The sequence below is a fragment of the Geotrypetes seraphini genome, chromosome 5, assembly GCF_902459505.1.
Source record: "Geotrypetes seraphini chromosome 5, aGeoSer1.1, whole genome shotgun sequence".
Taxonomy (NCBI): Eukaryota; Metazoa; Chordata; class Amphibia; order Gymnophiona; family Dermophiidae; genus Geotrypetes; species Geotrypetes seraphini.
This window is the reverse complement of record NC_047088.1, coordinates 143,609,874-143,626,720: the sequence shown is the minus strand read 5'-3', so window position 1 is coordinate 143,626,720 and position 16,847 is coordinate 143,609,874. Positions and strand designations below refer to the sequence as shown.

At 42.1% G+C, this 16,847-nt stretch overlaps 1 protein-coding gene across 2 annotated transcripts in view; it reads right to left on the bottom strand.

Moving 5' to 3' along the window:
* Window positions 1-1,881: 1,881 nt before the first annotated feature.
* NDUFS1 (NADH:ubiquinone oxidoreductase core subunit S1) overlaps window positions 1,882-16,847 on the bottom strand; it is a 178,254-nt gene continuing 163,288 nt past the window's right edge. For both annotated transcript variants that reach the window (XM_033944300.1, XM_033944299.1), the window contains exon 19: window positions 1,882-2,268. In XM_033944300.1, the coding sequence (XP_033800191.1) occupies window positions 2,177-2,268 (92 nt within the window). In that variant the 3' untranslated portion in view covers window positions 1,882-2,176. The remainder of the gene's footprint in view (window positions 2,269-16,847) is intronic.

Here is a 16,847-nt window from a genome sequence, read left to right as displayed (position 1 = left end):
TTCATTGCATTGTATACTTTCACAGTCATAGAGATGATAAAGGGGATAGAACTCCTCTCGCATGAGGAAAGACTAAAAAGGCTAGGGCTCTTCAGCTTAAAAAAGAGCTGGCTGAGGGGAGATATGATTGAAGTCTACAAATCCTGAGTGGAGTAAAACAGGTAGGTACAAATGGATCGATTTTTCATGCCGTCAAAAATTACAAAGACTAGGGGACACTTGAAGTTACACAGAAATACTTTTAAAACCAATAGGAGGAAATATTTTTTCATTCAGAGAATAGTTAAGCTCTGGAATGCAGATGTTGTAGTAAGAGCAAATAGCGTAGCTGGTTTTAAGAAAGGTTTGGACAATTTCCTGGAGGAAAAGTCCATAATCTTGTTATTGAGAAAGGCATGGGGGAAGCCACTGCTTGTCCTGGATCGGTAGCATAGAATGTTGCTACTCTTTGGGTTTTTGCCAGGTACTAGTGACCTGGTCTGGCTGGCCACCGTGAGAACGGGCTACTAGGCTTGATGGACAATTGGTCTGACCCAGTAGGGCTATTCTTATGTTATTTGAATTTCTTCTGAAGTTAAGAGAACATCGTTGGATCTCTGAATTAAATACACTAACTCTGACTGGATTAAATGAAGAATTGGACTGATGGCATTTGGCATTGGTGTAAGATCAATAGCACTAGTAATTAATGATGGGGAATGCTCTGCTGGCCTTTAAATTGCTCCCGTGAATTTGGCTTGACCATTTAAGATGTTAATTTTTTTTTGGGGGGGGGGGCGGTTTCATTTTAAGGCTGCCACACATGAGCGTTGTTATTGTTATACTCACTGATAGATACATGACGCTTTCTGACAGTTTCATGAAGAGAGACGCCATAGCCATTTTGAAACAAGTTTAGTAAATGCAAGTGTGGTAAGCATAAGGATGTCCTGTGCATATTGCTAATATTTTTAATCTAACTATTTTTGAGAGTTTACAAGCTGAGTAAATGTGTTTTATTAATGCAGTTATGCCAAGGCATTATACCATCTTGACGAAGTAATTGAAACATGGATTTAGGGGTGCTAATAACTTCAGAAGAAATTCAGATAAGTTACTCTATTACTGTGAAAGTATACAATGCAATGAATTGAAAATGAGAAGTAAGCAATGTAATGAACTGCAAAGGGGAAGTTAGTAAAATATAAATGAAGATAAAACACTGGATCAATGAAGAGATAAGCTATGATTCAAAATTATTATTTCTAATAGCCTTCTGAAGATCCTGTAAACTGGTATATTTTGTTGATATATTATGATTAGCTGTTTTGATTATTGGATTTATTCATCATTGATTGATAGCCTATATGTGGTGTACTTGATGATCTGGAGTCATTTAGTAAACATCTTTCTTTCATATATTCATGACACAGTTAGATGAAGCTGCAAGACTTGTAAATACTGTCCTGTTCTACTTGCCTAAACTTATGATGACGATGACATGAATGATTGCCAATGGAAATGATCTATTCCTGGCTAAATCTCATGCTACCTACATCTTTAATTTCCCTAGGAAGAGTGCAGCCAGGACATAAAGGGGTAAAGGATCATGGATTTGATCCACTGTCTTTTTGTGGTACAACCAAAGTGGTTACATATATTATATGCAGGTACTTTCATTGTCCCTAGCAGGCTCACAATCTAAGTTTTTGTACCTGGTGCAGTGGAGGGTTGTGTCTTACCCAAAGTAAACTGCTAAAATACCAGAAATGTAAGGAGAGAATGTGTTTCATCAAGCGAAACCTGGCTTTTCCCAAGTACATATATGGTTTCCTACTGGAAAAATAACTATGGTCATTACAATCTGCCACTGAGTAAAGTTTCCAGGCCAAGTGAAGACAGTAATGTAATAAACTATTTTTAATAGGATTACAGTAAATTTATACACAACCAAAAAGTATTTCCCAATATAGCTATCTTCACCTACATTAACCTCCATGACAAATGGAGGCAATGCCACACCAGTACTGGTATATAACTCAAAAACTGTGCATGTTCTCCATGTAGTCAAGAAAAGATGACTAAGTGGTACTATCACAAGGAAAGAATCAGTTCTAGCTTTGAAAATAATGCATAGCAACACACTGCTATAGCTGTTCATCAGCCTTTTGCGTTGTCAGCTGGTCAGAAAATGGATTTAACAAATGGAAACTTCTTCCACAGCCTGTGCGCCTTCAGTGACAGCTTTCACACACTTTGCCATTGTCTGGGATGCTCTGCTGATGGGATCTGTAAAACAGCACATTTATTCACTGAACTCATTACTTCAGATAACATGGATGACAAAAAAAAAAGACTTTGGGCCAAATACTAAAAAAGCAATTATAGCCAAGGTATTGATTTGCAGAATATTAATATAAGTGCTTCAATGTCCAAAGTTACCAATATGATTTCAGATATATCTCCTGGTGTGCTGAGTCACGTAAGTATGAACCAATTTTGGGTATGTATGGTCTGAAAAATAGTCTACAAAATAGACAAAGGTTCTAGTACAGACCCATTCAGTGAAACAATAGGTCTTCCAGGAGGATTAACTATGGATTTATGTATTTTGAGCAACATATAAATGGTAGATCTAATTGGACCTTCAAAAATTATTTTTCTTTTTGTATAAGAAGGCCAACTCCAAAAGAAATATCAACCAATACTGCTATTTCCTCATTAAGTAATCTGTAGGGTCCTCTCTCAAAGATAAATAATTTCACCTATCCTCAATTTGTATCAATACTTCCTGTGTGTAATCTGTCCTATTGAGGATGACGATGCCACCTCCTTTGTTGGCCAAGCCATTGTCTTGGCTACTAAGGGACCCTTCAGGAGCATCTCAATGCTCTGTGACTAATACATTGATGTCAGGATGCCTGGAAAATTAGGAAAACTGGACGCTCATTATAGAGCGAGGAGCAGCAGAGACCTGCAAGGGAGTACAAGTTTATCTCCTGCAGAGTCCACAATAAGCTCAACCAGAGCTGAGGGTCTGAACAACTGGTGGACTGTGGGGTCATCCCCTTGATCATCACTTTATTTTGCGCATTTGCACCGGCCTAGGATTGGTAAGCTACAGACTGTAATTTGCTTCTCCACCATGCAGGCAGAGCCAAACCCTCGAAGAAGGGAGCTTTGAGCTGTCAAAAATTTGTGAAAAGAATGGAAAAAGACAAAAAAAGAAATATACAGAGCAGATCAGAAAGACTCCTTCTGGCTCACGTGCATAAGGAAAAACTGAAGGGGGCAGCAGAGCCCTCTAGTGGAGGAGGAATTCAAAAGTTGGAGTGGATTCCTTCTGCATGGCTCACGAGCATGAGGATATTACCCATCCATCCAGAATGACACACCTACTGCTACTATAAATAGCATTATACTGTATGTATAACTGTTGACACCTAATGTACTGAATGTCAAAAATTATACTCGTATTAAAGTCAACTTGCTGAGAGTGTTCCAAAGACAACACTCTTTATACATACAGATTACATATATAGGCACCAATAATACATCCAAAAACCAGCTATAAAATGGGTGGGACAATCAGATGTAGTCCATATATATAATTTGGTGTTTCCATTTATAATTTATAACCTACAGATACAGTAGGAATTCTGAGAAAAGAAGTTCACACTCCCTTCCTTCCTTGTCTTAATATGTCCTTCCCCTCGCTTCTGTGTCCCAACATATCCCTCTCCATCCATCCCTTCTGTGACCCAACGCGCCTCTCTCCCTCCCTTGTTCCAAGTTCATGCCCCCTTCCAAGAGTTTGTACCTGTGTTCTGGCCGGCTCTGAGACATCCAAGTAGGCCGCCTCCTCCTTCCTTCTATCTGCACTTCTTTCTTCACAAAGCCAAAGCAGCAGCAGAGTATGGCAAGAGGTCCTGGTGTGCTGGCTGTATGACTTGCTACCAAAATCTGTGCAGCCATGCAGTTTAGAGGGAACATTGCTTTAAGTGAATATTAATTTTCTGTGTGATTTGGTGGAAAATTTAGGGTAAGATTATTCATAGGTGTCAGAATGGGGAGTGGGGTCACAGGGGCCATGGCCTCTCCAAATATTTCCAGTGGTAACAAGGCTGATGGTGTATATACACAGGCAGCACTCTCCTGGGAGTGGTATCTTGCTGCCGGCCAGTGTACCTGCTGGTTGGTTTTCTCTGCCTTGAACCTTTCCCCATCTACTCCTTCCCCCCCTCCGCACGTCTACTTTAACATGTCTTATAAATTTTGCTGGGTGGAGGAACCAATTTTCAACGTTGTCCAGCAGCTGGCCGACGTCTTCTTCTCTTCACTGCGCCCTGCGCTCTCTGACAACTTCCTGTTTCTGCTGGGGTGAGCAGTGTAGAGAAGATGCCGGGTGGCGGCAGGGTGGCGTTGAGAATCGGTTCCTCCAAGCAGCAACGTTTACAAGAAATGTAAAGTAGACGTAAGGTGGGGGGAAGGAGTAAATGTCAGGGAAGGTTCGTGGCAGAGAGCGACGACCAGCAGGTACGCTAACCGGCAGCAAGAAGCTGATTCTACCAGAGTCCTGCCTGGTGCTTCCAGATTAGGGGGAAGGTGGAAGGTAAAGAGGAAGAAATATAGGACTTGGGAGAGGGAGTGGGGGGAGGGAGAGATGCTGGATTCAAATGAGGAAAGGAGAAAGAAATATGACACTCAGCAGTGGGGTAAGGGGAGGAGGGAAAGATGTCAGATAAATTTGGGGATGGCAGAGGGGGTGGAAGGATCACAGGGAGAGTTGGCAGAAGGGGTATAGTGTGAGATGGATGTGGAGGGGGGAAAATGGAGAGAGAGAGATGATTTGGTGGAGAGGACAAAATGTGGAAAGGAACGAAGATTCAGGGGAGGGGCAGAAGGGGAAGGAAAGATGGACTACTCAGGAAGATCAAAGGAGAAAGAGGGAAGATATACAGGGAAATGCGGAGGGAATATGGACTGGAGGCCAGAAGGGGGAGGCAGGAGAGATGTCAGAATTGGGAGAAGGGAGTAGAAGGGCAGAAAGGAGAGATGTTGGACTTGTGGGAAAAAGAAAAAGAGAGAGAAAGAGAAAGAAAGAGAGAGAGAAGGAAAGAAATACTGGGTTACAAGGGTGGAGTAAGCAACAAGGAGAGAAGATGCTAGAAATGGTGGATCCATGTGGGAGAGTTGTCAAGGAGATGAAAGAGCAGAATGAGTATATGAGGATAGAAATATGATAATGGGGAACAGATAAAAGGGAATAGGAGGATAAGAAATGTGAAAGCTAGGGGGTGAGAGAAGGAGATAGAAAGTTGATTAGATGAAAAGGAATAAAGCAATGTTCCCTCTAAGCTGCGTGGCTGTACAGCTTTTGGAAGCAAGTCACACAGCCAACACACCAGGCCCTCTGGCCATACTCGGCTGCTGCAATTCTCCTGCTGCTGCTTTGGCTGTGAAGAAAGGATGGAAGGAGGGGGCCTACTTGGATGTCTCAGAGCCGACCAGAACACAGGTACAACCCCTTGGGAGATGGTATGAACTTGGAACAAGGCAGGAAGAGAGGCGATGTTGGGTCACAGAAGGGAGGGATGGAGAGGGGTACATTGGGACACAGAAACGAGGGGAACAACGCATTGAGACAAGGAAGGAAGGGAGTGTGAACTTGGGACAAAGGAAGGAAGGAGGGAGGGGCATGAACTTGGGACATGAGAGGGAGGGAGGGGGCATGACCTTTAAACAAAGGATGGAAGGATGGAGGGAGGGAAAGAGGCTGAGGTGGGGGAGGGAATATAAAGGGAGAATTGTTGAACATGGATGAGAGAAGGAAAGAAATGGTGTACATGGGGAAAGGAAGAAAGGATAATTGTTGGGCACAGGGAGGGACAGAATTGTTGGACATGGTGGTGGGAGAGGAGTGAGGTAGAGAGATGAGAGAAATGTTGGATGTGGTGGTGGAGAGGGAACAGTGGGACATGGAAAGGAATGCAAGGAGGAATGTTGGACATGGTGTTGGAGGGAATAGAGGAAGAGATGTGGCATGGTGCTGGAGAGGGTTGATAGAAGAAAAAAATGTTGGGCATGGGGTTGGTGGGCAGGGGCGAAAGATGTTGCACACAGTCTGGGGAATAAGAGAGAAATGTTGGATGTAGCAGTAAAAGGAGTTAGAGATTCACCCTGGATCCCTCTCTTTCCCTACTCCCTTTGCAGCAAGGGAGGGAATGAGAGAGAGATGGTGGACAATGAAAGAGAGGGAGACATTGCATATGGGGATGGGGTGGAGGAGAGAGAAAGAAACGATGTGCAGGGGTGGGGAGGGGAAAAAGCGTGCTTTGTGTAGTTTAATTTTGTAGTTACCATTATGTATTGTTAATATACTGTATGTACTGTTTATGAAAAATGAATGGAAGAAATGGCATTTACAAGTACTATTATTATGGGGTGGAGTCTGGGGCAGAGCTTGGGCGGGTCTGAGGTGGGAGGTCTAGGGACAAAGGTCTAGATCGCAAGAATCTCTTACACAACCTATCTGAAATCGGAATTACAGGAACTGTGTTAGACTGGTTCACAGACTTTCTACAAAATAGACAGTACACGGTTAAAAAGGAAGGAGCATTCTCCAACCCCTGGAAAGCATTATGCAGAGTTCCGCAAGGCTCCCCATTATCCCCCATCCTTTGCAACCTTTTCATGAGCTAACTTGGAAACATTAAATTAGAAGACGAAACCTTACTATCCTACGCAGACAACATTCTTCTCCTCATCCCCAACCAACCAAACAGAGACGAGAAAATTTCAAACAACATTGAAAAAAATCCACACCTGGGCAACCACAAACAAACAAACTAAATGCCACCAAAACTAAAGCCATCTGTGTCCACACTGCTCAGCAGAATGCCCCGACAAGCATTAATCTTCAATCCGGTACCACCCTCACAGTACAGATCTCCTCAAAAGTACTTGGCATTATTCTGGATGATATACTCGCAATGGATCCTCAAATCTCCAGCCTCCGGAAAAAGACCATCTTCACTATGCGCCAACTAAGACTTATTAAGCCATACTTCCACCAACATCATTTTGCTCCGATTGTCCAGCTGATGATACTACTCCAGCTGGACTACGGCAACTCAGCATACTTGGGGATCAACTCCTCTCTAGTTCACAAACTGCAGCTCATTCAGAACACAGTTGTCAGACTTATCTTCAACCTAAAGAAATACGATTCAATCTCAGCCTACCTCAAACAATTACACTGGCTACCAATTTCATCGCAAATATTCTTCAAAACATCATGCATCCTACACCACATAATCCACGGAAACTCAGCCACTCCTCTCACCCAACTATTCTCAACGGCCTGGTCTACCTCCAGGAGACTCAAACAGAATACAGTTGAATCTACCTTCCACAAAAAAATCTCCATTACAGGCGTTAGTTCCACTCCATACTTACATTCATAGGAGTAAAAATATGGAATAACCTGCCAGAAATGATCATTACCAATTACTTATTACCAATTCTCGAAAGTTTGACCATGTTACACCCCTTTTAAAAGATGCACACTGGCTTCCGGTTATCCACAGGATAACATATAAACTCTGTTTGCTTACCTTCAAATCCCTTCTCAATAAAACACCAGCATTCATATATAAGTGCCTAATTGCCTAATACCATATAATCCTGTGAGAACTTTAAGATCAAATGAACAAAACTTATTAACTATCCCTTCACTTAAGATCATAAATACAAGACGCCAATTTATTTTTTCAGTGACCGCGCCACAGACCTGGAACGCCCTTCCAATTTACTTACGAAGGGAGCAGGACCTGGGAAAATTCAAAAGTAATTTAAAAACTTTTCTTTTTAAAGATGCTTTTGATATTTAATTTTTTAATACCCAGGTCATTGATTTTATTCTATTAATATGCTTTTATTTTTTTGTTCCCTTATGTACCTTTCCTTTTTTGTTCTACTTTCCTATATTAAATTGTATTTCATTACCCCTTTTTTACCTTATGTTATGAATTTGATGAGTTAATTTTTATCCAATTGTATTGTCTGAAGTTTGTATTGTATTGTTTTGTAATGTTCCCCTTTGAATGTATTTTAATTTGTTCATCGCTTAGAACTACGATTAAGCGATTAATCAAAAGAATTAATAAACTTGAAACTTGATCAGAAAATAAACTAAACACAACATTCCTCTTTGACTGCTGAACCTACTTGACTTCTCAGAAATGAATCTTTCCACCTTTTTCGCTAGATGAGCTCCTAGACAACTATGATTTCTTGCCCCCTCTTACCCTCCCCCCTTTTCAAGGCCCCTCTTAGTCCCTCCTCCTGATCCCCTTTCAACCCCTCTAAAGTCTGAATAGGTATGTGCGACATACAAACGAGATTAGATTACATTAAGGCGGAGCTTTTGGGCTCCCCTCCCAAACAAAAAAACATTCCGCTGCCTATCAGATTATTGATATTCTATCTATCTCTTAATTTAATTAAACAAAGCAAACAACTGTTTGCTTAAATAGTTAACATTTTTTCCCTTAGTTTCAATTTAAATGTTAAAAACCCTAGAGCAGTGGTCTCCCAATGCACAGCCCCGGAAGTCCTCCACTGTAGTTCTCAAACAGTTGGCTGAAATGCTCTTCAAATCATGTAAATGGCTGAAATGCTCTTCAAATCATGTAAATGTGTTAATTTCAATCTTACCCACTTGAAATAATAACTGCAAATAATCTCTTAAGTGTGTTACTCAGATGTCTCATTTATGGAATTTGTTACTGCTGACAATCCAAAATAAAATGAAGTTTCAAAATATATCCTTCAAGTGTTGTAGAGTACTAATTTTTAATCTTTAAGACGCAGTCTGAACAAGCAAGTCAAGGTGGTTTACAAAATTAGTAGTATATGTAAACTTGAAATTTCTTGGTGGCCCTCAGAGCTTTACACTGCAGCCTTTTACATGAAAAGGGTTGGAGACCACTTCCCTAAAACAGTAAACGTATGTATCAGATATTTATCATGTCTATATCATTTTGCCAACCACCCTACCATGTCTCTTAATATATAGTCAATTATCCCAATTAAGACAAGAGGGAAATTTTTTATTACAAGGTATTTTCATCAGCAAATGATTTTCCGTAAACAACAATTTACTTGCAGTTCAGATAGAATCAAATACTATATAAAAACCTAAAATATGCCAAATAAGCTTAAGGCTCTTTATCCTAGGACAAGCAGGCAGCATATTCTCACATGTGGGTAACGTCGCCCATGGAGCCCGGTACGGACAATTTAAAAGTGTACTGTCACTAAGTTTTGAGAAACTTCGCAACTGCCTGCACTGTGCATGTGCGAGTGCCTTCCTGTGACGTCCGCTCACGGTAGCTCAGTTCTTCGTTTTCCACCGAGCGAAGTACTTTTTTGACTGGACTCCGTTCAGTCTGCGTTGCCTTCCTGCTTTAGCGTTTTTTCTTAGTTTCTAATTTCTTTTTCATTTAATATCTTTCATTTTGTTCTTCTGTAAAAAAAAAACAAAAACCCAACAACTTCGGACTGGGGTTTTTTTCCTTAACGGGTCTCTCGTTCACTTTCAAAACTTGAGTTTATTCTCGTTGAAAATATTTTTCCGTCCATGTCAAAACCTTTAACAGGTTTTAAGTAGTGCTGTAGGTGTCAGCGGCCTATTTCCATCACCGACCCTCATAGTTGCTATCTTAAGTGTTTAGGCCCTGATCACTGGGTCAATTCTTGTGCACGGTGTTCCACCTTACAAAAGCGCTCTATCAAGGAATGTTGCATTCAACAGGAAAAGCTGTTCGGCTCGGCCATGCTCACCAGCAAATCTTCAGGCCCGTCGACATTGAAAACTCCTGTATTGGCATCAGAAGAACTTACAGCATTGGGGAAGCCAGCTAAGAAGCTCTCCACTTCCCAGCAAGCGTTGGAAGGTCTCAACAGCATCGAGTCCCTTGATGCAGACCAAACAGTGACGCCATCGTTCTCCAGCTTTGCAGGTTGTCTCTCCTTCACGGTGTGTATCCTCATTGAGGTCACCCACTCCGAGACAACCTGCTGCACTGATGGCACCAGCTGATGAGCCATTGGTACCGCTGCATACTTTCAGGGAGAAACTAATGAGTTCTTCCAGAGGGGCTGTTCAAAAAGTATCAGACCTTAATTTTTCTTGCATAAACAAATAAAAGCTAGGGAGGCGTGGTTTGGTACACATATGTAGGCAACTCTAATGCGCATGCTTGAATTTTTTCCCGCCTACAGAAGCTGTCAGTTGCCGGCAGACCGCCAATGAGTGAGGAAGTGTAAGTGAGAGCTGTCTGATTTTCATTTTTGACAAAATGATAGATAACGTTGAACAACGCTACTGCATTAAATTTTGTGTAACGCTTGGTGATTCCCAAGTGGAAATGATCCGCAAGATTCAACAGGCCTTCGGGGACGAAGCAATGTGCACCACACAGATAAAGAAGTGGTACAACTACTTCAGAGATGGCTGCACATCAGTAGAGAGTGAAGCACATTCTGGTAGGCCCTCAACATCCAGAAATGAGATCGTCATTGACCAATTGAGGACCCTGGTGATGCAAGATCATCGAAGCACAAAGGGGTACTACCAAGAAGTTCTGCGTCGCCTTCGTAATGCTGTGAGATACAAACGGCCGAACCTGAGGGCAGCGGGCAATTGGCAGCTTCATTACGATAACGCATCTGCCCATTCTTCACATCTGATACGGAGTTTCCTGGCCACAACATGCCTGTGATTCCTCAGGCTCCCTACTCTCCCAACATGGCTCCATGTGACTTCTGGCTTTTCCCCAAGCTGAAAATGCCCCTGAAAGGGACCAGATTTCAGTCAAGAGAAGACATCATGCAGAATGCGACAGACCAGTTGCGAACAATCTCAAAAGAGGCGTTCCAGCATTGCTTCCGACAGTGGCAGAACCGTTGGAAGAAGTGTGTGGCAACCAAAGGGGACTACTTTGATGGAGATTAATATAAGATTGTTGTATCTGAATGCGAGTATTTTTTATGAATAAAGGTTTGATACTTTTTGAACATCTCTTGTATGTTAAAATTGCACTGCATGCTGGTGCTAACCGACTCCCTCGGTACCAGCACAGCCTAAGCATAGCACTATGAGGCCTCAAAGTACCAATGTCAGCTAGCCATCGGAGCACTGAGCTACTTCTCATGGATCTTCTGTGAGGCATCATCACTACCCATCTCGACAACATTCTACCTCCAGACATCGATCTTTGCATCGACGTTCAAGCTCATCTTATCGATGTTCTCCATCAAGGCATCGATCCACAACTTTGAAGCATCGACACACTTCTTCAACCAAGGCATCATTGGGGCTCATTGTGTCAATCTCAAGCTTCAAAGCGAAAAAGGGATAATCATCGATCTTCATCATCTTCATCAAATCGGTACCGAAGACGTTGTAAATCTTCCCTAGGACATCGTTCTCCTTGATGCACAGCTTCTCCACGTCTTCTCTCTGACTCAGATTTGCGATCTCACTCATAGTGTGAACTTACTTTATCTGCAATTGAGTCTTATGACACACCTTCAGAACAGTCACCACAGAAAACACCTCCCAGAAAAAGATCTCCTCCAGAAAAACTTTCCTTTACTAGGTATATTAGGCAGTTAGGCAAAGCCCTACCTGTCAAATTGAAAGCTGACATTGGATCAAGCGCTGAGTACCTGGATGCCTCAGACTATGATGAGCCTCCCAAAGACCTCTCAAGTTACTGTAACATGGAATTCTTAAAGAGATGCTTCTCAAAAATTGGGAAACACCTTTAACTATCACGGTAGCTCCAAGGAAACTAGATTTCATTTACAGAATCATTTCTTGTCCAGGGTTTGATAAACTACAGCTACAACATCAATCATTACTTGTGGAGTCAACCCTTAAAAAAATCTTCCAGCATAAGAGTTTATGCCTCAGCATCACCAAGGTGTGAAGGCTATACTATGGACAAATTTGGATGCTGCCTTTATCAAAATTCTATGCTGGCGAGCAGGATCCTTAATTACATTTTCTACATGTCCTGTTATCTAAAACAACTGATAAGGAAATTGCCTAACTTTGAAAAGTAGATTCCTTCAGAGCACCTTACAGAATATGAGCAAACTATTCACACTCTTTCACAGACTAGGAAGTATATAGCAAGGTCAGTTTATGATGCTTTTAAGATGTCATCCAGAGCATCTGCTATGTCGGTTGTTATTAGATGTCTAGCTTGGCTAAGAGTCTCTGATATGGACTTTAATCTTCAGGATAGATTAGCCAATATTCCATGTTTAGGCGAAGAACTTTTTGGCAATTCCATTGAGGCAGCCACACAAAAATTGACACAACTTGAAAACAACTGGAATTCTTATGTCATAAGAACATAAGATTTGCTGCTGCTGGGTCAGACCAGTGGTCCATCGTGCCCAGCAGTCTGCTCATGCGGTGGCCCTTAGGTCAAACACCAGTGCCCTATTTGAGTCTAGCCTTACTTGAGTATGTTCTGTTTCAGTAGGAACTTATCCACCTTGTCTTGATTCCCTCAATCTTTGTCAGAACAAAGACTAGGCCTCAAGCTTCACAGCAGTCCTCTAAGCCTTTCTATTCATATCAGAGGCGATATACTTCTAAACTTTCTGCTTCTAGGCCAGCGCAAAAGAAGCAAAAACAACGGCCTCAGAAAGCTCAAGCAGCAGCTCCTCAAAAACCTGTTCAGTCCTTTTGACGTGCTTATGGAGAGGATATCTGCTGTTCCCCTATCCCAGCCTCTTCCCCAACCAATCAGAGGTAATCTACAATTCTATCATCAACATTGGACTCTGATAACAACCAACCTGTAGGTTCTCAAAGTCATCAAGGAAGGTTACTCTCTTCATTTTGTCACTATATCTCCAAATCATCCTCCAAGACAGTCCTCTTTCAACCCTCAGCAGACATCCTTTCTTCTTCGAGAAATAGAGGCTCTGCTTCAACTAAATGCCATACAGGTAGTATCAACTTTTTAGAAAAATCAGGGGCTGTACTCCAGGTATTTTCTCATCCCGACGATGACGTCCAATTCTCAACCTCCGAGACAAACAAATTCCTAGTCAACGAAAAATTTTTGAATACTATCTCTGGGAACTTTATATCCACTATTAGATCAAAATGATTGGCTATGCTTTCTAGATCTAAAATAAGCTTATATCCATATACCAATTCATCCTGCTCACAAAAGGTTTCTGCGGTTTCGAATAGCTCATCAACATTTTCAATACAAATTTCTACCCTTTGGCCTCGCCTCTTCCCCAAGAATGTTCACCAAGTACTTGGTAGTAGTGGAAGCTGCTTTAAGAGCTCAAGGGTTTCAAGTTTTTCCCTATCTCGACGATTGGCTCATAAAAGACGCCTCTCCTCAAGGGGTGCTCTCAGCAACACAATCAACAATCCTGTTTCTTCAGCAGTTGGGGTTCGAAGTCAACTTTCTGAAATCTCAATTTCAACCCTCTCAAACTCTACAATTCATAGGGGCCCTGCTCGACACCATTCAACTCAGGACTTTCCTACCTCAGCAAAGACTATTAAACTTTGCAATTAAGACTAGTCACGTTACCCCCTTCACAAGACTTCATCTCAGAACAGCTCAGTAGTCCCTTGCATCTCAATGGTATCAAGCTGTCGATCCATTCTCTCAGAAAATTACAGTCACATCATCGCTTCTTCAATCTCTTCAGTGGTGGATGAATTCCTCAAATCTTTCCAAAGGGCTGCTGTTTCAAATGCCTCGTCCAAGTATGCTTAGGGGAGCTTACCTGGACTGTTTTTCCACACAAGGTCAATGGTCTACTCAGGAACAGAAGCTCCATATAAACCTCTTAGAACTCTGAGCAATTTACAATGCTCTGCAGACTTTTCAAAACAGTATATCCAATCAATTGCTCCTAATACGCACAGACAATCAAGTTGCGATATATTACATAAACAAACAAGGAGATACGGGCTCTCCGACTCTGGTACGGGTTCTCTGACTCTCTCAAGAGGCTGAAAAGATTTGGAACTGGGCAATTGCTCGAAAAATATTTCTAAAAGCTGTCTATGTTCAAGGAACACAAAATACTCTTGCCGACAAACTCAACGTATTTCTTCAGCCACACGCATGGACGCTCAACTCCACAGTCTTGCATCAGATATTCTCTCTTTGGGGGACTCCTCAGATAGACCTATTTGCATCCCCCACAATCACAAAGTGCCTCAATTCTGTTCTCCTCATCATCTTGTGGCAGATGCTTTTCTCCTGGACTGGACAGCCAAATTCCTTTATGCATTTCTACCAATTCCTTTCATTCTCAGGATGCTAGTCAAGCTTAAGCAAGAATTGGCCACTATGATCCTGATAGCCCCTCAGTGGCTTCAGACATCCATGGTTCTCCCTTCAACTTCAGATCTTTCCATCTCTTTTCACGCAGTCAAGGGTCTCTTTTACATCCCAATCTATAGTCGTTGCACCTGACAGCTTGGAACCTCTCAGGACAACTTCAGCAGATGCTGATCTTTCTGATCCTGTCAGTCATTTTGGATGCATCCAGAAAACCTTCTACACAGCAGTGCTACCAACAGAAGTGGACACGGTTTTCAACAAGGTGTAGTCTTCATCATCAAGATGCTTCATCCTCCTCCATATTTTCAGTGTTGGATTACCTTCTCCACTAATCCAATTCAGGTCTTAAAACCACTTAGTGCTATCAGTGCTTTCCATGTTCTGGTCAACAATAAATCTCTAACTGTTTATCCTCTTGTTTCCAGGTTCATGAAAGGACTTTGCAATATCAAACCCAACTCTCAAACAGCCTCCAGTGGTTTGGGATCTTAATGCTGTTCTCACCAGACTGATGAAACCTCTATTTGAGCCAATGTCTTCAACTCATCTTAAATATCTCACTTGCAGAAGTGATTCGGATTAAAAATACAACTTTCCATGTCGAGTGAGTGGGCTTCAAGTGTTGGTGTCAGACCCACCTTTTACAGTTTTCCACCATGATAAAGCAGTTCTCCGCACCCATCCTAAATTCTTGCCGAAAGTAGTCACGGAATTTCATCTAAATCAATTGTGCTTCGTTTTCTTTCCCCAAAGTCTCGGTCTCACCCTGGAAAAACAGCTCTTCATACCTTAGACCAGGGGTGTCAAAGCCCCTCCTCGAGGGCCGCAATCTAGTCGTGTTTTCAGGAGTTCCCCAATGAATATGCATAAGATCTATTTGCATGCACTGCTTTCATTGTATGCTAATAGATCTCATGCATATTAATTGGGGAAATCCTGAAAACCCGACTGGATTGCTGCTTTCGAGGAAGGACTTTGACACCTCTGCCTTAGACTGTAAACGAGCCTTGGCTTATTATTTACAAAGGACTAAGCCACACAGAACCTCTCCTCAACTGTTCATCTCCTTTGATCCTAACAGGTTGGGCCGGCCTGTAACCAAGAGAACTATTTCCACATGTCTTGCAGCCTGAATTTCCTTCTGCTATGGTCAGGCTGGGCTGCAGCTCAGGGGTTGTGTAACAGCACATAAGGTCCGAGCTATGACGGCTTCAGTTATGTTCCACTCCCAAACATGAAATCTGCAAATCAGCTAATTGGTCCTCCATTCACATCTTGCTATTGTGTGAAATCTTTTTCCAGATTGGATGGTTACTTCAGCCAAGCTTTATTACAAAATTTATTCTCTTAATGGCCAACTCTCCCTCCTATTGAAGTAAGCTAGGGAGTCCCACATGTGAGAATATGCTGCTTGCTTGTCCTAGGATAAAGCACAGTTACTTACCGTTAACAGGTGTTATCCGGGGATAGCAGGCAGATATTCTCACATCCCACCCGCCTCCCCGGGTTGGTTTCTTAGCTTGCATACAAAACTGAGGTACCACAAGCTGACGTTGGGCGGTAAGGCACTCGCGCATGCGAGGTACAGGCAGTCACAAAGTTTCTCAAAACTTAAGTGGACAGTATACTTTTAAACCGTCCATACAGAGCTCCGTGGACGATGTCAACCATATGTGAGAATATTTGCCTACTGTCCCTGGATAACACCTGTTACAGTAATTTAGTATTTCTACTACCTGATCAAGTCTAATAATTAATCACACCAATACCAAGATGAAGACAACAATCCAGCAGCAAGGAGGATGCTTTCCTGTTTTTTTTCATTGAGCATCACATGTATAATTATCTCTCAGTTTGTGAGGGGTCACACGTGTGTACTTGGGGCAGAGAGATCCTACCTCTCAGAGAACACGTCTGATCTCTTGAAGCTGCAGTAGCAGTCATGGAGGAGCTAAGGCAGAGGTACACAGAGGAGACATTCAGGGACACATAAGTCTGATAGCCTTTGTGCTGTCTTGGAGGAAGGACCATTGGATGATCAAGGAGCAAAAGGAACACTCAGGGAGGATAAGGCCATATCGCAGAGACTGAATGAATTCTTTGCTTCGGTCTTTACGGAAGAAGATGTAAGAGATCTACCAGAATTGGAAATGGCATTCAAGGGTGATGATATGGAGGAACTGAAAGAAATCTTTGTGAATCTGGAATATGTATTAAGCCAATTCGACAAGTTAAAAAGTCATAAATCACCTGGACTGGATGGTATACATCCCAGGGTACTAAAAGAACTCAAACATGAAATTGCTGACCTGCTGTTAGTGATCTGTAATCTGTCACTAAAATCATCTGTAGTACCAGAAGATTGGAGGGTTGCCAATGTTACGCCGATTTTTAAAAAGAGTTCCAGTGGAGATCTGGGAAATTACAGACCGGTAAACCTGACTTCAGTGCCAGGAAAAATAG